The 23958-nt window shown below is 35.3% G+C and overlaps 1 protein-coding gene across 4 annotated transcripts in view; it reads right to left on the bottom strand.

The window, feature by feature from the left end:
* The window catches only part of rg (A kinase anchor protein rugose), a 168924-nt gene that overhangs the window by 57823 nt on the left and 87143 nt on the right, over window positions 1–23958 (bottom strand). For 2 of the 4 annotated variants that reach the window (XM_088043792.1, XM_088043789.1), the window contains 22 exons: window positions 16772–16898; window positions 16606–16706; window positions 16458–16553; window positions 13925–14046; window positions 13749–13875; window positions 13580–13699; window positions 13386–13532; window positions 13218–13337; window positions 10241–10381; window positions 10039–10184; window positions 9776–9989; window positions 9146–9398; window positions 6057–6581; window positions 5228–6000; window positions 4302–5181; window positions 3935–4254; window positions 3709–3888; window positions 3479–3622; window positions 3286–3408; window positions 3062–3233; window positions 2719–2937; window positions 44–174 (listed from right to left, as the gene is read on the bottom strand). In XM_088043792.1, coding sequence (XP_087899918.1) covers window positions 44–174; window positions 2719–2937; window positions 3062–3233; window positions 3286–3408; window positions 3479–3622; window positions 3709–3888; window positions 3935–4254; window positions 4302–5181; window positions 5228–6000; window positions 6057–6581; window positions 9146–9398; window positions 9776–9989; window positions 10039–10184; window positions 10241–10381; window positions 13218–13337; window positions 13386–13532; window positions 13580–13699; window positions 13749–13875; window positions 13925–14046; window positions 16458–16553; window positions 16606–16706; window positions 16772–16898 — 5181 coding nt within the window. The remainder of the gene's footprint in view (window positions 1–43; window positions 175–2718; window positions 2938–3061; window positions 3234–3285; window positions 3409–3478; window positions 3623–3708; window positions 3889–3934; window positions 4255–4301; window positions 5182–5227; window positions 6001–6056; window positions 6582–9145; window positions 9399–9775; window positions 9990–10038; window positions 10185–10240; window positions 10382–13217; window positions 13338–13385; window positions 13533–13579; window positions 13700–13748; window positions 13876–13924; window positions 14047–16457; window positions 16554–16605; window positions 16707–16771; window positions 16899–23958) is intronic. The other 2 variants (XM_088043791.1, XM_088043793.1) reach the window with 2 other exon arrangements.

The following is a 23958-nucleotide window of genomic DNA, read 5'->3' as shown; positions in this document are numbered from 1 at the left end:
GATCTATCCATTCACAACCGACTTCACCACGTCTCATAGTTACCTTGATGGACGGTGGTCCAGAATGAAGATCGTTTTCTTGGACGACGGAGTTGTTGTCTTCCATTACATAAGCGGTGATGACGTCGTAATCGCTATCTTCTTGAGGCGTCTGGTTGTGAACAGCGCGAGCTGCTACAATTCCAGAAAGAAGTTTGTTAAATCCGAAACACGCGCAGACAACACAACTAAATAGATTTGCGGACAGTTCGTTCCCGACAGTTTGTCTCCGGCAATTGGTTCCCAAACATTTTCATCCCCCCACTTTTTTGTCCCCGGTTAATTCGTCCTTTTGAAAATTCGTGCTCCGCAAATTTGTCACTGACAGCTTTGTTTACAACAATTGTAGCCATCCCTAAAATTGTCGATAATAATAATTTATTACTAAACCAGTATTTATGTCATTAATACAATGCAACCTCGATTATTCGTGCTTGTCGGGACCAGAGCCTGCACGGATAATCGAAAAACACAAGCGAGTTGTCAAATAAACGTACTTTTAAAGCAACAGAATTATTTGGGACGTCTTTTTAATTCAAATTATTTAAAAACTTTAACAAAATGTATCAACATCTAAACAATAACAATTTTAAAAATTGAACGAAATTGAAACTAAACTCTATCAGACATTCATATTTAAAAAAAAAACTAGTACTTTCATTTATATCTTTTTTAATCCTAAAATTTTCACTTTGCCACTTGAGTTTTTAGTATCCCAAATTACTAATTGCAACAGAATTTATTTTATTTCAAGCATTTTTTTAAAGTATGCGAACATTACTATTCAAAGACAAAAATTTTAACTGATAATTTTGTTTTTGCACGCGCTTGCTGTTGGAACAGTAAGTTGAGTTTACGGGTTACCAAGATAAACAAAAAGATAAGTACAAAATTTACTTACCGTTCTAAAACGGCAAGTAAAAATTCAAAAATAGTCATTTAAAAAAAAAGGATTTATATACATTCTCATACCAAAATTTTGAGTTTTCAGGAATTATTGAAGAACAATTAATGTCAATTATTTGTAACATTTTTAGTTTTATAAAAATAATCGAAATGTGTCTATCGTGCAAAAAATATTATAAGCATCACGAACGTTAACGACTATACCGATCTCAGACAATAATTGGAGTCGTCGTTGCGCTCCTTCTCCAAATAATTGTCTTCGATCGGTAAAGTGTCCTTACCGTTCTTGATGCTTAAACTGTTGCTAAAGTTCCAAATTTAAACTTTTCTAACATTGGAAGCAAAAGTACAACGTAGTTATTTTTCGATTTATGTGTTTTTTGTAATAAACAGATTATCGAATGAACACCCTTGCACGGATAATCTGCACCCGGATAATCGAGGTTCCACTGTATTGCAGGAAACTAATGTGCTCATTCAAAGTTATTTTTTGACGTTCTTTGCACCTGATCATTAAAATGCTTTTCTTAATAATATATTACGGATTTACTACTTTTATGTAGTTTTTATTTTGGCGGATATTAACAGAGTTAAAAGTCAAAAATTCATTTGCAGATGTTTGTTCTTAAAAAAACGATTTTTTTCGATCATTGAAAATGATTCAGAAAATTTTTAAACAATAATAACAACCCTGCGCAAGATGTAAAAGGGGTTTCTGGATATACAGGGCGTTCTGATTACGAAACAGTAATCGGTTTTTCAAGATCAGCTCTAGTTTTCGAAAAAATAGCTACTTTAATGTCAAATTTCAGGCTACACTATCTGTAAAAAAAATCTGCATTTCAGAAGTTTTTTTTGAAAAAGTCCTTAAGTTCATTAATAATCGAAGTTACTTTACAAACAATGCCATTAAATATTAGAGCAGCATCGCTTAGAAGATTGCAGTGACGATTGTCCAAAATGCAAAAATTGGTCTCAAAAAACATGTAAAATTTTATGATTTAAGACTAAACACTAGAAAGTGATCGATAAAAATAGTAAATTTACACTTAAATTGATTAAATTGGACAGTCAGACTGTTGAATTTCTTTTTCTTGTTGCCAAAATCGCTTCATCAAAATTTGAAAAAAACAATTGAAAAGCAAAAAAACTAGAGCTGATCTGATAAAGCTATCGACGGATTCTTACACAATAAGGTGTAAATTATGAAGAACCGGGACTTCTTCGGAAAAAATCGAAAAGTTAAATTTTGTTGGACTGTGTAATTGCTTAATTCTTCGTCAGACTCTTATTAATTTGTAATGCGTCTTTATAGCATGCTAATCTTGCAATTTTTTGTATGTCTTGTCTATAAATGTTTTTATTTACCAGTGACAATTTTATTATATTTGATTTTTTTAATTGTAAAAAACGAATTTTCTTAGTATATAGCTGCCTTGTGTTGCAGATATCAATTTTAAGTAAAAATATATAAATCACATTCTTCAATTAATATCAAAGATCGCACCGGGACGAATTAAACTGGGGGCAAATTGCCTTTGGGACGAATTGTCGGAGACGAACTGGTCGTACCCCAACTAAATAAAATAACAACAGCCACTATTAACTTCGAACAAAACGAGGAGATCGTTGCGTCTGTATTTGCCTTCAGACGCAAAGATAAAACTCAAATACTAAGCACAAGTTTAAGTGAGGCGCTGCGGCCCTCTAAAAAGAAAAAACGGTGTAGCGAGTGCTCTATAACACAAACATCGTCGTCAAGACACCAATTACCTGGGTGGCCAGCAATTGAGTTTCTGTGGTAGCGGTGGTCAATTTTATGGTTGTGGTGATGCGAGTGGTGGTTATTATTAAGGTTGTAATGGTGTTTTACATAGGAATGCCTGTGCCTCACGTAGTTGTGATGCGGCACGGCGTTGGGATGGGTACCTGGTAGGAACTGGGGGTAAACGTGGTGCGACCACTGCGGGAAGAGCGGCCTCGCGCTCCCTTCTGCATGGCAAGCAACACGAAAAACACATTAGCACACATTATTTCACTAAATCACAGATGAATGATGGTTAGTTCTGGTGTGCAAGTGAAAGCGTGGCGGGGCGAGACACCAACACCCACTTACCTTGGGGGCTCCCGGAACCGTGCGACGTCCCGTTGTTCCGGATGGCCGGCACCGGACTTGGCGCGCGGATAGAAATCGGCGGCTCCAGAATATCGCGGTATTTCGACACCATCAACACCGAGATGAAGTACACGATGGCGAGGGATAAGAACTGCGCCTGTTTCGTCTCCTCCTGCAAATGTCATCGTTAGAGTTGGTTTAGTGAAGTTTGCTAACGTGAGTGCCTGGATAAACGTTCTCACCACGTCTCTGTAAATTACGGCGCGCAGCCGGTTCACGTCCATGTCCTGGAGGAGCTTCTCCGGGTCCTTCACTGGAGTCGACTGCGAGAGATTGTCGGCGATGGTCTGAAAAACACGCCGTTTACACACCGAATTTCCTCGGAGACATAGAGCAAGTGGTGGCGGCGCAACTCACCTTGGGGGAGTTCTGCCCTCCCCTTATAAACGACTGTAAATGTGCGGCCTTGTGAGTAGCGTTATGTGATGTTGGTGCAATAGTGTGGTGCGGACGGCTCCTTTCTTTACACTCCAAACAGTTTCGAACTGCACAAGTGCAAACCTAACACACGCACAACAACAAAAGTTATAAACAATTTACAATATTTACACGCATGCCTACAACGAATATTTACAAACTCAACTTACCAGTCGCAAGCACTGTCTTAAAATACCACCGCTGGACATGTTCTTCTCCGCCTCCAGCTCGCCGAAGTTCAAAGAACTTGCGAAGATGAGCACGTCTGCCATGTTGACGAGTCTCTGGAGGAACGAAACGGCCACTTCGATGGGCATCCCTTGCGTGGGTTCGATCACATCCAGTTCGCTCTAAAACAACACAATTAATGTGAAGTTAAGAACAAACAAAAATTACATTGGGGGACGTCGCCGAGGCGAGCAGAGGCAGCAACCCCCCGCAGGCGATGATGAGATTGTCAGCGAGTTGGGATATCAAGTGGACCGTGTTGACCACGAAGATGGCGTTCTCGCTACTGTTGACGAAATCCAAGACGGTTTTCGTCGAGTGGCTCCTCCAGACCTGGATGTCCGTTTCTAAGGAAAAGAGGACATCCGAGAGGAGGCGTTGGTGGATGTACGACCACTTGAATTCGGGGATACGGAATGGTGGCCTGGTGGGACCGGGACTGAACATGGGCCGCGTCGACGATGAGCCCGATTTTGAGCGTTTGTTGTCTGGAACTAAACAATGAATAAAAGAGTTTAGTGCGAGTTTTTACTACCGAAGTGGTTAGGGTCGACTTGCGTCGACGTGGAGGCGCTCCGAGGTCTCTTCTGCGGCGACGCCTGGTGGGCGGCAGCTTCTTTCGTGGCTTCGCCAGGTTGGCCATCGACGTGGTTTATTGGTAAACTCACCCTGCGTTTCGATTCTTCAGTATGCGTACCTTCCTGTTGGTTTTCATTTGTTTCCGTATTAGCGTCGTTCGACGCTGTATAATGACTAGGATCACAGATTTGTGAAATCGTTGGTATATTTTCAACAGCAGGCACTTCGCTAGTTTCGGTGCCTTCGGTTTTAGAATCATCCACCGACTTTGTGGTATTTACGCAAGTTTCGTTCGGAATGTTCGACTTGTCTAGACTAGAATCAACATTGGACGGCTCTAATTCTACTGACACAGCACTATTTTCAACAATTGGCACAGCTTCGGATATTTTGTTATCAGTCTGTTTATCACTAACACTTATGTTAAATTTATCAGGTTCTTTAGAATTTGTAACATCTGAAATGTCCGTTTTCGTTACCGCGCTACTTTCTTTATTGTCGGTTTCGTCGTTCACTTTCTCTGTTTCTTCAGTCGGTGTTAAATACCGCTCGGACAAGTCGCTATCCGCCACCTCTTTCTCCGGACTTGTTGGAACGTCCTTCGGAGAAGCTTCATCAATGTTATTTACGACGTGGTTAACAGCTTGAACGATCTCTTCGTCTTGGACGACGGGGGAAACAGTCCCGTCCGCCACGCGCTCCTCCAACAACTTCTCCGACTTGCTGAGGATCTCCTGCACAATCTCTTCGATGATCTCCACCTTGGTCGCTTCTTCGCTGATTTTCGTCGGACTGCCGAAGCTCGGGCTGCTCTCATTATGAATCCCGTTGCATACCTGAAACAACTCCATGAGTGGTAGTCGGAGGAAGAGGAATATTTACCGGTGAGCCCTCCGTCACCTCGATGGACTCCGGCGTATCTTCCGCCACCTGCGATTTTATCGGAGAATCCTGCGAGAACGGCGACTCCTTGCCGATTTTAACATCGCTGTACAGATCGCTGGTTCTTGAATCTAAAGACACGCCCTCGCTGTCGTCATGTTTGGCTAAATACGACGCGGGACTTCCTTCAGACATCGTGGAGTTGTAATCGCAACTGCACACAGGCTCTGATTTGTCGTTCTCTTGTTCGATCTCCTGGAGAGCAGCGTGGGAGTTGTGCCAGCGCTCCTCATCGCCGTGGCATCCGTTGGAGACTTGAGTCTGTTGGTCCCAACCCGAAATCGTGCTAATTGGGTGTTGCTGCCGCACCAACGGATCGGTGATGTTGTCGGCTCTGTGGCGCTCGTAGTGTTCGTACATTTGCGCAAACTGCAATTTGAACTCTTCGTACGACACTTTGGAATGGACGATGGCCAAGGTGTCCACCCAGACTCTCCATCCGCCGTACTCGTACTTGATGGCGTGGTGGAGGAGCATCCTGAAGAGCGAGTAGACCATGTCTGAGAGTTTCTGTTCTTCGGCGTTCTTCGGGTGGATGTACGCCATGGCGATGAGCCATTCTTGCCACACGGACATTTGGAGCACAGTTCGGCGGTTCTCTCTGTTGTTATTGCAGAGAAGGGTCATGTCTGATAAGAACATTTTCTTCACTTCTAGGAGGTGTTCGGTTTGCTTGGATTGGCGGATTAGTGTCGCCACGACCTTTAAAATCACTAAAAAAGAAGGAGTTTAAGAGCTCTTTGTTATCAAAACTTTCCGGTGCACTTACTTGGATTCTCGAGCCTGAAATGCGACTCCGGTTCCGGGTGCCTCGTGTAAAGTATCTGTTGGCTAATATGCTCCGTCATGATCTCGTATAAAACATTGTAAGTAGGTATGGTGAGTACGTCCTCATTTAAAAGCAGCCTCTCCGAAAGCAACGTGTACAAATTATGCGGACTCATAACGTCGTATTTTCTTTTATGGGTGCTCCGGCTAAGGAAAAATCCCAACAATTTAAGAGCCTGCAGTCTAATTAACTGGCTCTCTGACGCCAACAGCTTGAAAATGGTCCGTACGCCGTACTTAACGTCGAAGGCCGGAACCATCGACGATGGATGTTCAGACATCAGACCTATCAGCATCTGGAGCACGTCGTGGAGGTTCTCATTTTCGTGCATCGTCGTCAAGTAATTGAGGATGCTTTGCAGTTCGTCGTCTTTCACGCCGTTGCCGATCATTATCAGCTGCTTCAAGAAGAGGAGGATGAACTGGCGGATGCTGTGGATCTCTTTGTTGTCGGGCCGAGGACCATCTAGAAAAAACGGCGATATTGACTTTTTTCATCTTCTGTTGGGAGAATTTAAATTAACACAGAGCACAGTGAGCCAGAATCGGTAAAACACGGACAAAATAGCATTTTTATGAGATTCTAGAAACCATCAATTTCTGAAACTGCAAATAATTTAACTATGTTCCCAACAAGTTCCAATTATAAATTTTGGTTTAAATTGTAGCCCAAACTTCGGTTTCTTAAAGTTTACTCCAAAAATAAAGCGAGACATCGATATCAGAAATTGCAAAATTGAAAAATTTGCAAATTTCGACTGTAGAAAAATCAAAGAACTATTTCTTATGTAAAAAATCGCGAGAAAAACGATGGCGCAAACCGCATCTCAATATCTGAAACAATTTCTGAGATATCGAGCATGATTTGTTTTGAACCTTGGAAAATTTGGCCCTCTGGCGAAAACCCAAAATTTCAAACGGCCATAACTCGGTTATTTGTTGACAAAAATTGAAAAATTATCATGTTTTTGAATTCAGGGTAAAATTCTGCGTAAAATGAGACCCAAATTTGTTGAGTTTGCGTAATAAATAAACGAGGTATTGGCCAAAAACTGTTTCGAAGACGTCATTTTAGGGTGATTTTCAATCAAAAATGAAAACCACGTTTAATAGCACTGAATTACACATCAGTCGAAAGAGGAGTTCAAAATCTATCTACTGGCCAAACTTGAGATCTATAGGCCAAATAGTTTACGAGTTATGGCCAAAAATAAAAAAAATTAAAAATTTTCATCGTTTGAGTCGCAATTTTTTTTCGCGAAAAATCGACTATCGAATTTTGGGCTTTCGAGAACATTTTCTAACGTAAAATAAGCCGAGAAAAAGAATGGCGCTAACCGCATCTCAATATTTCAAATAGTTTCCGAGATATTTAACTTTAAAAATTACGAAAAATGAAAAAAATTGAAAATCAACTTTCCGAATCTTTGATCGGCCATAACTCAGTTATCTGTTGTCGAATCTGAATTTAAATCCTAGATTTGAAATCTGCGTAAAATTCTGCGTACACTGATGTAATAATAACTTTAGTTTACTCTAAAAAATAAGCGAGATATCGATATCAGAAATTTGACCATAGTTTTAGTCATGAATTTTTGCGAAAATTTGCAAAATTCGACTGTAGCAAAATCAAAGAACTATGTCTTATGTAAAAAATCGCGAGAAAAACGATGGCGCAAACCGCATCTCAATATCTGAAATAATTTCCGAGATATCGAGCATGATTTGTTTTGAACCTTGGAAAATTTGGCCCTCTGGCGAAAACCCAAAATTTCAAAGGGCCATCGGTTATTTGTTGACAAAAAATAAAAAATTATCATGTTTTTGAATTCAGCGTAAAATTCTGCGTAAAATGAGACCCAAATTCGTTGAGTTTGCGTAATAAATAAATGAGGTATTGGCCAAAAACTGTTTTGGAAACATCATTTTAGGGTGATTTTCAATCAATGTTTCCAAACGAAAACGACGTTTAATAGCACTGAATTACACATCAGTCGAAAGAGGAGCTCAAAATCTATCTACTGGCCAAACTTGAGATCTATAGGCCAAATAGTTTACGAGTTATGGCCAAAAAGTAAAAAAATGAAAAATTTTCATCGTTTGAGTCGCAATTTTTTTTCGCGAAAAATCGCCTATCGAATTTTGGGCTTTTGAGAACATTTTCAAATGTAAAATGAGCCGAGAAAAAGAATGGCGCAAACCGCATCTAAATATCTCAGATAGTTTCCGAGATATTTAACATTAAAAATTACGAAAAATGAAAAAAATTGAAAATCAACCTTCCAAAACTTTGATCGGCCATAACTCAGTTATCTGTTGTCGGATCTGAATTTAAATCCCAGATTTGGAATCTGCGAAAAATTCTGCGTACACTGATGTAAATAAACTCAAGTTTACTTCAAAAAATAAGTGAGATATCGATATCAGAAGTTTGGCATAGTTTTAGTCATAAATTTTTGCGAAAATTTGCAAATTTCGACTATAGAAAAATCAAAGAACTATTTCTTATGTAAAAAATCGCGAGAAAAACAATGGCGCAATTTTAGATATTTTTATTTTAGAAAGAATACAAAATTTTCAACGTTTTGTTATCAAAATTTGCATTTTTGTTATTTTTTAAATGATGACACCGAAATTTACGAAGTATTTCTAAAGTGAACTATGCCAAAGTACAAAATTTTAGAGCAAAAAATAAATCTCCGAAATCGACGATTCCCATGAAGAAATTTTTACATTTTGACTTTAATATTTTGGAAATATAATTTACACTTTGTTAGTCTTATTTATTCCCGAAATAAAAATATAACAATCAGTATTTCAGTGAAAAATAATTTCGTCCATCTTTTTAATTTCTGATCCACTGTGCAGAGGCAGGAATTTCCGACGCTTGCCTCGAAAATTTAATAACAAAAACAGTTTTATTGGAAATATATTTGAAAAGTTTGCCTATCGACCCGCGCCGCGGCGTCGAGCAGCTCCCCGACGCTTTTATCGCCGCAACATAAATCAAAATAGAAAATCGTATTTTACCTAATCCTTTCGGCGTGATTCCGCTTTTAGCCCTGGGATTCACCACCCAATAGTAATACTTAAGAGTGTGTATGGTCTGTAGCACGGTCGACACTCTTCGCACATTGGAATAGATCTGCGTGTCTGAGAGGAACTCGGAGGACAAGTAGCTGTACAATCTCGCTTGAACCATCGGATTTGTGTGGACCCATAGCGCCGGATTGAAGAGGACGTGATCGAGTAGCTGCCAGGTGAGGAACGAGAAGCAAAACAACTAAATTAAAATGGTTAAAACTGCTCCCGGTACTTACCCATTCACATTAAAACTGTTTTTAGCACAAGAAAGCAAAGAGAATAAACGTAACATGCTTGGATAAGTACTGGTTTTGAACGAAACACGAGGGTTAGTAAGACATGCGCGGTCAATTCACCGAGGACGAGGGGTTAGAATAAAATAAGTTTTCTCGATTGAAAGACAAACGCAGAGCGTCTACGGTTTTAGTCATGCATCTAAACTAACCGTCAAAACTACCCTTACTACAACAAAGAAGAGAGATCGATTCATGCATAAATGACACTTCCTGTAAAGTAGACTTGATTAACTATTTCATTTCCGCTAGTTGTACACGTGTTATTACTGACCCGGCTTACCTGTTTGAGAAGCAGTTCGCTATTGGCACTGAGACAAGTGACGAGGTATTTGGTGAGACTAAGAAACGATCCTAAGACGTCCAACGTGAGGTGCTCTCTTGAAGACCGCTGCAACATGAAGCTGATGACGAGAAATCCCCTGTTCTGTATCATGTGCTGCTGGACGGTTTGCGAAGTCTCAACTAATTCGCATATAAAACCCAGAAGCTTTGAGCTGAAATGTAGCTGTATAAAACAGACGCATAAATAAATTATAAACGCACCATAAAGTGGGATCTCTTTTGGAATCCGACGAGCCGTTCGTTTCGTAAGGCAAATCCAATTGTGAGAACAACGGAAACAACACCTGGATGCCGCCTATCGAGTTCAGAGTGCTGTGGATGGAATGCGTTATCACAGCTTTCACATCCTGAAATGAATAATTTCAAGAGAAATTTACAGATTTTCGGGTCGAAGACGACTCACTTGCAACATGAGAGCGTGGGGCGTGTGGACGAAGTAAGAGATATTTCCCTTGGGGGCAGATTGCAGACAAAGTTGACTATCCGTAGCTACTGGATTGTACATGAAGACGATGGCGCTTGACAGTTTTCCATCGTACAACACCTACGGATTTATTTACAAAGAGGCGCAAAATCGAACGGGAGCTTCTTAGAATGCAAAGAAAACATCTTCTAACTAAATCATGCAAGTTTATCGAAAGCGACAGGAGGGGCGCTAAACATTCCACGCATGCCACTAAAATGGCGGGTCATTCCTAATTTTTACATAAACACAAAATGGATGCTGCCCCTCCATTTCCGTTCATCTCTAATTACAGGAACGTTCAAAAGTCTTGCACCCTCCTCATTTTTTTACTCCATTTTAGACAAAACTGGAAATTTACAAAAATTTCAATATACATCACCAAAAATTAAAAACCAAATATTTTCGACTTTTGTTAACAAAATTAGTATTTTTGTTAGTTTTTAGTTTTTGACTATAAAATTTGAGGAAGTAACTATATTTAAAGTGTTTTTTAACTGTGCCAAATTACAAAATTTTAGAACAAGAAATAGAGTATTTAAAATTTTTATTTCAGCACGAATCAAAAATTTTCAACTTTTTTTTATGATTTATATTTTTGTTAGTTTTTAAATTATGACAAGAAAATTTATGGAGGTCACTATTTCTCAAGTGTTGATTGACTGTACCAAGATACAATATTTTAGAGCTTTTAGAAGATTTTATGTTAGGACGAAGAATTTTATTTTATTTTTTATTAAAATTCGTATCTTTGTTAATTTTCAAGTTATGACAATGCAATTTAAGTAAATTACTATTTCAAAAGTGTTCAATATCTGTTCCTAAGCATAAAAGTTTAGAACAAGAAATAAAGATTTTAGAAAATTTATTTTAAGACGTACCAAAAATTTTCAACATTTTTTTTAATAAAATTAGTATTATTGTTTCAAGAAGATTACTATTTCTAAATTTATGAACAGTGCCAAAGTACAAAATTTTAAAACCAGAATTAGAGATTTTAAAAATTTTAATAAAGGGTGATTTTTTAAAAACACAAGGCGTTGTAGAATTTTTATTTATGAACCGACTTCAAAAATTAAAAAAAAAACAAATTAAATGGTTTTTAATTTACTATAAACTGATGAATTTAGAATTTTTCTAAATGTCTTAGTATCTTTTGGGCGATATTCAACTTTCTTATTATAAATTGGCATCCATATTTTTTTTTCATAATTTGGAAGATATTAATTTTCTTGATTTCTTGATGTGTAATATGTTCTACTTTTACAAAAAAATATTTTTAAAGAAATTATCAAAATTGAAAAAAAATAGGCAATAAAAGTTAATAAAATCTAAGTGCATGGTATCAATTTTGCAATAAAAAAAACGGGATGGCGTTTCAACAATATTTTAATTAAATTAGGTAAATGTTTTTTCTGATTTGTAATTATTATTGTCTTTTGTTATCAATAATTTCAAAAAAGATTGCCAATCCTTTCTGTTATTTGCTGCTTTTTGACATTACAATAATGGTTTTGTGTTATTTGACAGCACGCACCTAGATTTTATTAAGTTTTATTGCCTAAATTTTTGCATTTTTGATAATTTTTTTTTTAATATTTTGGTAAAAGTAGAACATACTACATATTTCTGAATCAAAAAAATTAATATCTTTCAAATTATGAAAAAAAAATATGGGTGCCAATTTAAAATAAGAAAGTTGAATATTCCCCAAAAGATACTAATAAGATTAGAAAAATTCTAAAATCATCAGTTTATAGTAAATTAAAACCATTTAATTTGTTTTTTAAATTTTTGAAATCGGTTCATAAATAAAAATTCTACAACGCCTGCCGTTTTTAAAAAAATCACCTGTATAGAACATACCAAAAATTTTCAACTTTTTTTATTAAAATTCGAATTTTTCTTAGATTTAAAGTTATGACAATAATATTTATCGAGGTCGCTATTTCTAAAGTGTTTATTAACTGTGCAAAAGCACAAAATTTTAGAGTAAGAAGTAGAAATTTTAGAAATTTTCATTTTAGAACGCACCAAGAATTTTCAACATTTTTTTAATAAAATTCGTATTTTTGTTAGCTTTCAAGGTATGACGATGAAATTTATGGAGGTTACAATTTCTTAAGTGTTCATTAACTGTGCTAAAGTACAAAATTTTAGTACAAGAAATACAGATTTTAGAAAATTTTATATTAAGACGTACCAAAAAATGTTCAACTTTTTACTATTAAAATTCGTATCTTTGTTAGTTTTTAAGTTATGACAAAAAAAATTATAGACGTAATTATTTCTGAAGTATTCATTAACTGTGCCAAAGTATAAAATTTTAGAACAAGAAATAAAGATTTTAGAAAATTTTATTTTAAGATATTAGTACCAAAAATTCTCAAAAATTCGTATTTTTGTTAAGAGTTATGACAACAAAATTTATGGAGGTCACTATTTTAAAAATGTTTATTAACTGTGTCAAAGCAAACAATTTTAGAACAAGAAGTAGAGATTTTAGAAAATTTCATTTTAGAACGAAACAAAAATTTTCATTTTTTTTATTAAAATTCGTATCTTACGTATTTTAAATTTGGAGAGATAGGTACTTCTAAAGTGTTCTTTAAGTGTGCCAAAGTGCAAAATCGTAGAATAAGAAATATAAATTTTATTTTAGAAAATTCAATAATTTCGAAAAAGCTTTATTTGCAAACTTTTGCCTTTTTTAGTTATACCCAGAATCAAATTTAAATTTTTTTTATAGTGTTATAAAAAAGTGCAAAATTTTTGAACGTGAGTATATTTAAAATAGTAAAAACGGCAATCGCAGGAAAAGAAACAAAACAAAGCAACTAAACTTGCAATTTTTCTCCTTCTGCTTCCAGCGTTTAAAAGTCAGTGCGCAAAAAAGGTAAAAAACAAAAATGCTTACGGCTCGTGCATCTGTTGCAGTCAGAGACAACATGCTAGAGGTGGTCTCCTCACTATCACTCACCCTTTTATGATTGTCGGGTAAATTAATATTACACTCGTTATCGAACCGAAACTGACTCTGAAAGGGGTAAAAGTCAGACCATGAAAAAGTAATATTTACCCTCACTTTATATCCCGGTCCAAGTCTATGCATGGCGCAAATCTGATGCGTAGTCAAAGCTTCACTGAACAGATAAATAGCAGACATTTGGCCGCAAAACACCCTTTCTTCGTCGAGCTCCGGCGTTGCTCCAATATAACATTTATCAAAAGGCTGAAATTACACGATCGCTAAAAACTCCTGGAAAATCTCATACTCACGTCGTTTGTCGAGACGAACCACGCCATCTCAGTGCTCGACGCCAATTGTCCGTTGACCAAGCACTTAATCTCACTCTTCGTCCACCGATTGTAAATATACACGACCGCCAACATGTACCACTGCAACAAACAACGTAAAAACTCGCCGAGAACCGCTCCATCTTCTTACTTTTCGAGGCTGGAATTCGTACTTGACGCAATGTTGGAAGCCCTTTCCCTTGATTTTCATCGATGTTAAGACCAGGCAGTTGCCGACGAAGTGGGCGGTGTAGCCCACACCTTTGCTCGTCTTGAAACTGAAAAGTTTCCAAAGTAAAACGATCCAAGTTCTAACAACAAACTTACCAGTAAAGATAGGGCTTCTCCCTTTCAATGTTGACGGAATTTATGGGGTCCAAGCGAAACCACGTCGTGAACGTGAAGCCGCTCTCGTAGGGCCACTTCGCCAGGGGCGGCAGCACGACGGCCTAAAATCGAAATATTTCTAAGATTGTTAAACCAGCAAACACGTCCGCTTCCATGTCATTGAACCGAAAAACGTATTGTTAAAAGTGCCCCCGTACTTGTTTACGAAGAATCTAATAAAAGAGTCGACCTTCCTAAGTCTTCTTTGCACAACTTTTCCACCCCGCGTTGCCTGAAAAACCCCTCAGTATCTAATTCGGTCAACATCTGTATCAACACTCTGAAATATTATAGCAAAAAAGCATCTTCGAAACGGAGGACGCAAAAATAACAGTGAAAAACTTTTAGTTGTGCAAACAACTCCTTTAAGAGCACGCAATGCACTCGACAAACACGGAAAAACCGATTCGGGGCATTGTTAACGTGTTTATCGTTTTTCAGGGACTGAAAACGAAGCGCCGCTGAAAGATACGTTCCGGGGTGGGACAAGGCGAGTCACTTCGAAAGAAAATGTGGCAAAAAGAAAAGTGCACATGTGCTGGGAAAACTAGCAAAGTCTCCACGTGTAAGTTCCCGCCGAAGTGGTTTAAATGTGATCATTACGATTTATATTCCATTACAATTTAAGCCTCTTTTCTCTTTTGGGTTAGAGCGACTTATTAGATCAATACGACTTTCTTTTGTTCGTATTTTTCAGATTCTCCACCGCCCTATGTATTTTATTGCCCAGATAGTTCCTCTGGATTAGTTTACGTTCTGCAAATCTGCAATATCTGCCCTTTCAGATCTTAGAACGGGCCTGCGAAGGTAATATGGCAGGACCTTCGGCGCAAAGTGGAGTTTATCTTTGTTAAGTTTTAAGTTAGGACAATGCAATTTAAGTAAATTACTATTTCTGAAGTGTTCAATATCTGTCCCAAAGCACAAAATTTTAGAACAAGAAATAAAGATTTTAGAAAATTTTATTTTTGAACAAAGCAAGAATTTTCAACGTTTTTTTTTGTTAAAACTCGTATCTTTTTAAGTTTTTAAGCTATAACAATGAAATTTATGGAGATAACTATTTCTAAAGTGTTCAATAACTGTGCCAAAGCACAAAATTTCAGAACAAAAAATAAAGATTTTAAAACAATTATTTTAAGACGTACCAAAAATTTCCAATTTTTTTATATAAAAATTCGTATTTTTGTTAGCTTTCAAGCTATGACAATAAAATTTATGAAGGTAACTATTTCTGAAGTGTTCATTATGTTCCAAAGTACAAAATGTTTGAACAAGAAATACAGATTTTAGAAAATTTATTTTAAGCCAAATACCAAAAATTTGCAACTTTTTTTATTGAAATTCGTATCTTTGTTAGTTTTTCAGTTATGACAATGAAATTTATAGAGATAACTATTTCTGAAGTGTTCATTAAACGTGCCAAAGTACAAAATTTTAGAACAAGAAATAGAGATTTTAGAAATTTTTGATATAGGACGTACCAAGAATTTTTTATTTTTTATTTATTTAAATTCGTATCTTTGTCAGTTTTTCAGTTATGACAATGAAATTTATTGAGATAACTATTTCTGAAGTGTTCATTAAATGTGCCAAAGTACAAAATTTTAGAACAGAAAAGAGAGATTTTTAAAAATTTTAATATGGGACGTACCAAAAACTTTCAACTTTTTATTATTAAAATTCGGATTTTTGTTAGCTTTCAAGTTATGACAATAAAATTTATGGAGTTAACTATTTCTAAAGTGTTCATTAACTGTGCCAAAGTACAAAATTTTAGAACAAAAAATACAGATTTTAGAAAATTTATTTTAAGCCATACCAAAAATTTGCAACTTTTTTTATTGAAATTCGTATCTTTGTTAGTTTTTAAGTTATGATAATTAAAATTATGGACTTAACAATTTCTAAAGTTTTTACTAACTGTGCCAAAGTACAAAATTTTAGAAAATTTTAGTTTAAGACGTACCAAAAATTTTCTATTTTTTATTATTGAAATTCGCATTTTTGCCAGTTTTTTATTACTATTTTGAAAGTGTTCATCAACTGTGCCATAGTACAACATGTTAGAACAAGAAATAAAGATTTTAGAAAAATTTATTTTAAGATTCTCAACATTTTTTATTAAAATTCGTATTTTTGTTAGTTTTTAAGTTATGGCAATGAAATTTATGGCAGTCACTATTTCTAAACTGTTAATTAACTGTGCCAGAGCACAAAACTTTAGAACAAGAAGTAATGATTTTAGAGCGACTTATTAGATCAATACGACTTTCTTTTGTTCGTATTTTTCAGATTGTCGAACGCCCCATGTATTTTATTGCCCGGATAGTTCTTGGGATTAGTTTACGTCCTGCAAATCTGCAATATCTGCCCTTTCAGACCCTAGAACGTGCCTGTGAAGGTAATATGGCAGGACCTTCGACGCAAAGTGGAGTTTCGTTTTTATTAACAGTATCGGAACAGCGCTTACCGATCCTTTTCGTCCCGGAAAACTGAAGAAAACGTCCGGTCCACTCCTCTGGGGCATCTGCCTTAGTACGTTCAAGAGTTTGGCCGAATGGCGAGGCTGAAAACGCTCGTTAATGCCATTATAAAAATGTCTACAGAAATGTACTCACCCATTTGGCGTTAATGGCTTTCATGGCACCAAACAACAGTTTCAGTTCTTTTACTGTGATGCTATAGCTGGCGAGGACGCCCAGCATTTCGATTAAAAGATCTGAAAAGTGGCGAGAAACTATTTAGGAACTTTTGTTCTTTTTCATTACGGGGGTTGTAAATTACCTGCAACGACAACATCCGCATTCCGCAACCTCTTCAGTACATGTTCTATGAGGCCGACATCGGTGCAAGCTTGTAGATTGCGAACGCTTTTTCGGAGTATAGCTATGAAGACGCTCCATATTTCAGCCTAAAAAACGAAAAAAAATAGATACGTTTTGCTAAAAGTCTATCAGTGAAGCGAGGATCTAACCCGGAGCCATTTCATATTGCGAAATTCGAAATCATTCCACTGCATAACGACAGCCTAAAGGCATCGACATTCTAATTTGTTTCCTCCGAACGAAATAAAAAGAAACATGGAAAATCTCATTAAAAAAAATTCGGTTACCACGATCCCTGACCGTAAACATGATAAAACACGTCGTTGCTCCAGCCAATCAATAAAAGATATTTTATGCCGAAACACGTCGCGTTCTTGCGCAAAACTTGCATTTATTATAGGCCGTAAATTCGAGTTTATAGCAGTGGGAGCGAATTGAGACGTTTCACTTTAAGCGGCTTTTTAACAAAACGTCCAAGAGAACAATGACGGCCCGTTCCAGCTGATGATGTTGTAGAACGTGTGCATATAACGGCAAAATGGGCGATTTATCATCGTGATTTATGAATCGGACACTCGGATAGGTGTCATCTGTTTGGATTACGCGTCGTACTATGATGAGAATGGACGGCAGGTGACATGAATGACTGACCCGATGACCTCTCGACGAAACGTCACTCAACGAAAAATTTCATTCAAAGGAGAAATTCCGAATTTTACACCTCGCGGCGGCTCGTTCAGAGCAAATTTAAATTTATTTTAAAACTTACCAAAAATTTTCGACATTTTTTATTAAAATTCGTATTTTTGTTAGTTTTTGAGCTGCGACTATGAATTTTGAAGAGGTTACTACTTTTAAAGTGTTTATTAACTGTGCCAAAATACAAAATTTTAGAACAAGAAATAGAGATTTTAGAAATTTTTAATATAGGACGTACTAAAAATTTTCTACTTTTTTTTTATTAAAATTCGTATCTTTGTTAGTTTTTCAGTTATGACAATGGAATTTTTAGAGCTAACTTTAGAGCTAACTAATTTAGAGCAAATTTAAATTTATTTTAAAACTTACCAAAAATTTTCGACATTTTTTTTATTAAAATTTGTATTTTTGTTAGTTTTTGAGCTGCGACTATGAATTTTGAAGAGGTTACTACTTTTAAAGTGTTTATTAACTGTGCCAAAATACAAAATTTTAGAACAAGAAATAGAGATTTTAGAAATTTTTAATATAGGACGTACTAAAAATTTTCTACTTTTTTTTTATTCAAATTCGTATCTTTGTTAGTTTTTCAGTTATGACAATGGAATTTTTAGAGCTAACTTTAGAGCTAACTAATTTTTAGAGCAAATTTAAATTTATTTTAAAACTTACCAAAAATTTTCGACATTTTTTTTATTAAAATTTGTATTTTTGTTAGTTTTTGAGCTGCGACTATGAATTTTGAAGAGGTTACTACTTTTAAAGTGTTTATTAACTGTGCCAAAATACAAAATTTTAGAACAAGAAATAGAGATTTTAGAAATTTTTAATATAGAACGTACTAAAAATTTTCAACTTTTTTTTTATTAAAATTCGTATCTTTGTTAGTTTTTCAGTTATGACAATGGAATTTTTAGAGCTAACTATTTCTGAAGTATTCATTAAATGTGCCAAAGTACAAAATTTTAGAACAAGAAATAGAAACTTTAGAAAGTTTTATTTTAGAACGAACCAAGAATTTTCAACATTTTTTATTAAAATTCGTATCTTTGTTAGTTTTTCAGTTAAGACAATGAAATTTTTAGAGCTAACTATTTCTGAAGTATTCATTAAATGTGCCAAAGTACAAAATTTTAGAACAAGAAATAGAAACTTTAGAAAATTTTATTTTAGAACGAACCAAGAATTTTCAACATTTTTTTATTAAAATTCATATCTTTGTTAGTTTTTAAGTTATGACAATGAAATAAATGGAGATAACTATTTCTAACGTATTCATTAAATGTGCCAAAGTATAAAATTAAAACAAGAAATAAAGATTTTAGAAAATTTTAATGTATAGTAGGACGTACCAAAAACTTTCAAATTTTTATTATTAAAATTCGTATTTTTGTTAGCTTTCAAGTTATGACAATAAAATTTATGGAAATAACTAGTTCTGAAGTGTTCATTAACTGTGCCAAAGTCCAAAATTTTAGAATAAAAAATAGAGATGAAAATTTTAAAATAAAGACGTACCAAAAATTTTCAACTTTTTATTATTAAAATTCGTAGTTTTGTTAGCTCTCAAGTTATGACAATGTAATTTATAGAGATAACTATTTGTGAAGGGTTCATTAACTGTGTCAAAGTACAAAATTTTAGAACAAGAAATAGAAACTTTAGAAAGTTTTATTTTAGAACGAACCAAGAATTTTCAACATTTTTTATTAAAATTCGTATCTTTGTTAGTTTTTCAGTTAAGACAATGAAATTTTTAGAGCTAACTATTTCTGAAGTATTCATTAAATGTGCCAAAGTACAAAATTTTAGAACAAGAAATAGAAACTTTGGAAAATTTTATTTTAGAACGAACCAAGAATTTTCAACATTTTTTTATTAAAATTCATATCTTTGTTAGTTTTTAAGTTATGACAATGAAATAAATGGAGATAACTATTTCTAACGTATTCATTAAATGTGCCAAAGTATAAAATTAAAACAAGAAATAAAGATTTTAGAAAATTTTAATGTAGTAGGACGTACCAAAAACTTTCAAATTTTTATTATTAAAATTCGTATTTTTGTTAGCTTTCAAGTTATGACAATGAAATTTATGGAAATAACTAGTTCTGAAGTGTTCATTAACTGTGCGAAAGTCCAAAATTTGAGAATAAAAAATAGAGATGAAAATTTTAAAATAAGACGTACCAAAAATTTTAAACTTTTTATTATTAAAATTCGTAGTTTTGTTAGCTCTCAAGTTATGACAATGTAATTTATAGAGATAACTATTTTTGAAGGGTTCATTAACTGTGTCAAAGTACAAAATTTTTCAAAAGAAAAATTCCGAATTTTACAGCTCGCGGCGGCTCATTCAGAGCAAAACTGGAAGTAGAATCCAATTTTAGTTTGCTAACTTTTAATAACCGCACGTGAGCAAACATGAGATGGAAATCTCGCAAACACATTAGCGACTTTTCGAAAAATCGCGAGAAAACAAAGTGAAAGTTTCGGCGCCTCCACCATTTTTATTACAGTATGGAAATCTGCACGCATTCTCGGAGTGGAGTTAAAATTTCCCCAATTTTATTAAGAGTGGTTTAGCAAAAAAAAATCTGGCAGTAATTTCGTAATTTTTTGTGGCGAGTTGAGATTATTAGAGTTTTTATAAGACCACTCCATTTTCATAATCTGAAATGGAGAACAATCTCTTATTAATTCGATACAAAATTCCTTCGATCTTCCTCCACCAGGCTGGAATATTTCGCAATCAGGTCTCGCAAAGATGATTTCTAATTAAATTCACACTTCAATTAATACCAAGAGGAATAATTAAAAGAAGTCCAAAGTAATTAATTTGACTGAGGAATACATAAAAGTTCTCTGCCGTCGCGGCGCTCTTAAATAATTCCATTTTTATTATAAGAAGATTAAAGCAAATTCTCCGACTCTCAAAGACGGATTTGTAACCCTACCTCTTTATTTTTTGCGCCAATAGATTCGTTCACATTACGAAAATGTAAAGTCTTCTTTTGAACCGACCGAAATTACAAACATCTTCAATTGGATGTGAATTGATGACGAAGCAACGGAAAAGTTAAACCGCGGAGAAAATGGAACGAAAACAAATAAAAACTGATACGAGTTCCCCACCGGGAAACACGTTATTTTTCGCTGAATAAATTAAAAACTCATTTTGTCGATACGAGAAATGGCGTCGTTTTCAGGTCGATTTCATCGACGCGATAACCCTTCACTGGACAATTGGACGTAAAATAAATCGCGGTCTGGAACAAAATGGGCCGAAAAACTCGCTTGAATTACGACAAATAATTGAGAAATAAGCACAAATTGGGAACACTAGTCCCGTCGTTTAAAATTCCCCCGGCAATTAGAATCATCGTGGGGAAGATTTATCGTTCGCAATAAAGATGGCCCCAATTACGCCGGCGGAAGTCACAATAATTGACAAGCAGTCGCGCAATTATTCGAGCGGTTTGAAATATTTGAAAATTCACTGAAAATTACAACATATTTCGTGCGAATTTGGTGCTGCTTAAGCACCATCATTACCAGAAACCGCTTTCGAATTCAATTTTCTCCCGGTCGAACCGACGGCAGTCACGCGACGCCGACGCCTCTCGACGTCTTGTTATTAAAAAACGTGTTTACCGACAGCTGAAGGCAACTCTAATTAAGTGGGTTCGATATTCACGTTGCTCTTATCGTGTCGTCTTTGATGGCTTCTTCATCGATACCGCATCCTTGGCCGATTTAACCTGATCTCCTATAATGGAATTTGGGGAGGATAACAACGACAATATTTTCCGCTGCCAGAAACACCGGATTTTACTCCCTCTTGCCCTTCTTTAAGCGCTTCTTGCTCATGGGAAAGGTGAACCGGCTTGGGTAATTGTCAAAACTACTACATGCTCTTTGAGCGGTCAAAGCTCCTCGAGCTTCAAAGAGCGCTTTTTAAATAAATTTAACCCGACTCGTCCGCTAATTTCAGGTTTTTACACGACAAATGTCATCACGAAAATGAAAACTTCAAACAGCGAAAATTCATGATTTTATTTTTATTAACTGATGTTAAAAAAAACTACATACTAAAATTAAAAATCGCTTATAGAAAGCTCTCATTTCTCTCACAAAGTCCTCGAGCTTTTACAGCTAATTTCTTCTTTGTGCAAGTAATTAAAGGAATTCGTAAAAATTCCCCGATGCTAAAGAAACGACTGGCCCTTTAAAAATTTTTGATTTGTCCCTGTCAGTTTGGAATTATCGGTACCTCCCCCCAGGCGACACCTAATTATAACGACAAGGTGGGTTCATAATGTAGAAGCCCGTGACGCCGCCGCCACCGCTTTATCCGCCCCTCGAACTAATTTCAAATGCTCGTAAAACTTATTAGTACTCAACTCCTAAGTTTTCGGAATTTCGTCTCCACGGAGGAGCATAGATTATTCAATTTCTGCTGCGTGCTGCCGAGGACCTTTCTAATTCAGTGGAATCTGTTTTAACTAGTTGAAATTTGAGCAAGAAAGCTAATGAGAAAGTCAGGAAAGAATGTCCGTGTAAAACCGGCGCATCCACCATAAATTCGCTTAGAAATTACGTATTATGATTGTAATTCCGATAATTTTAAAGATATAACAATGAAATTTGGGGAATTTACAACTTCTAAGTTGATTATTAACTGTGCAAAGTTACAAACTCGTCGCGCAAAAGAGACGCGTTTTAGAAATTTTCAGTCTTGACTCGAACAAAAAATTTTCAATAACTCGTTTTAAAAATTGTAATTCCGGTAATTTTAAAGATATGACAATTAAATTTAGGGAATTTATTATTTTTAACTTTCTTATTAACTCTGCCAAGTTACAAAAGTATCGAGCAAAAAAGACGTGTTTTAGAAATTTTCAGTCTTAGATCGAACTAAAAAATTTTCAATAATTTGTGTTAAAATTGTAATTTCGACAATTTTAAAACTATGATAATAAAACTTGGGGAATTTACTATTTATAACTTGCTTATTAACTGTGCCAAGTTACAAAATACTCGAACAAAAAAAACGCGTTTTAGAAATTTTCAGTCTTAGGTCGAACCAAAAATTTTTCGACAATTTGTTGTAAAAATCGTAATTCCGGTAATTTTAAAGGTATGACAATGAAATTTGGGGAATTTGATATTTATAACTTGCTTATTAACTGTACCAAGTTACAAAAGTATCAAGCAAAAGAGACGCCTTTTAGAAATTTTCTGTTTTAGGTCTAATCAAAAATTTTTCAATATTTTGAGTTAAAAATTGTAATTCCGGTAATTTTAAAAATGTGACAATGAAATTTGGAGAATTAATTATATTTAGCTTGCTTATTAACTGTGCCAAGTTACAAAATAATCGAGCAAAAAAAACACGTTTTAGAAATTTTCTGTTTCAGATCGAATAAAAAAATTTTCAATATTTTTAGAAGTTTTCGGAATTTCGGCTCCACGGAAAACAATAAATGAAAAAATGTTTGCTAAAGACCTTTTTAATTCGGCAAAATCTGTTTTCACCCGTTGAAATTTGAGCAAGAAAGCTAATGAGAAAGTGTCCGTGTGAACCCGGCGCATCCACCATAAATTCGTTTTGAAAGGTTTGCAATATTCGTAATCACGAGTTCGCTTTTTGGTTGTTTTCCGCGGTTAAAGGAGACGAAAAATGGGAGCATAAAAATGTAATTATGCTCCGGCATAAAGTCTTCTGTCACTCCATTAAGTGGAAATGTGAGTAGAGGTCCGATAATTTTCTTCTTCAATTTAGTGTGATGGCGGAGGCCGCATTTTTCCGCATTGTTCATTAAAAACTACTTTAGCATATCGTAGTAAAAATATGAAGTCGCTTAATAAAAGTGCATTAAGTTGATATCTTTAGTAACAAAGAGCACTGGAGCGAACAAATCCGATTTTAAAATGAAGCGCTTTTTACCCTTGCGGAGGGTATTTATGTTAAGACGTTATTTCGTCCCTAAGCACATTTTCATGAAAGGGCTTTTATCGCATAATTCTTCATCCCACACGTTAGAAAAAAAAACCGCATAATCCGACGTGAAGTCAATAAACGACGAGATAGAGCAATTTCGATAACTGGCTTCAGTTCGTTAATTTCATTAAATCCGAATGAAATGTAACATTTTATTATCACGATGGACATTAATTAAGTTATGATTGGTAAAAATGCTTGTGTCGCATTTACATAACGATAAAAGCAAAAACAAGCCGCCTAAGCCGCACTTAATTAATGAATGAATTAAAGTTCTGTTTGCTGAAGCCGTGATAAAACTGTCTTGCTTGCATATTTCGTGTGGATTTGGATGTGAAACATTTTAAACAGTAATTCCATTAGAGGCTGCGGTTACTCTAATCATCACGTCCACGTTGCAAAGTAAACAGTGTCGTGGAAATTCTAATTAATTTGCACACATG

Source organism: Gnatocerus cornutus, chromosome 8 (assembly GCF_029298725.1).
Source record: "Gnatocerus cornutus isolate USDA-ARS CGAHR chromosome 8, icGnaCorn1.1, whole genome shotgun sequence".
Classification (NCBI taxonomy): domain Eukaryota; kingdom Metazoa; phylum Arthropoda; class Insecta; order Coleoptera; family Tenebrionidae; genus Gnatocerus; species Gnatocerus cornutus.
This window is presented reverse-complemented; position numbering and strand designations above follow the sequence as displayed.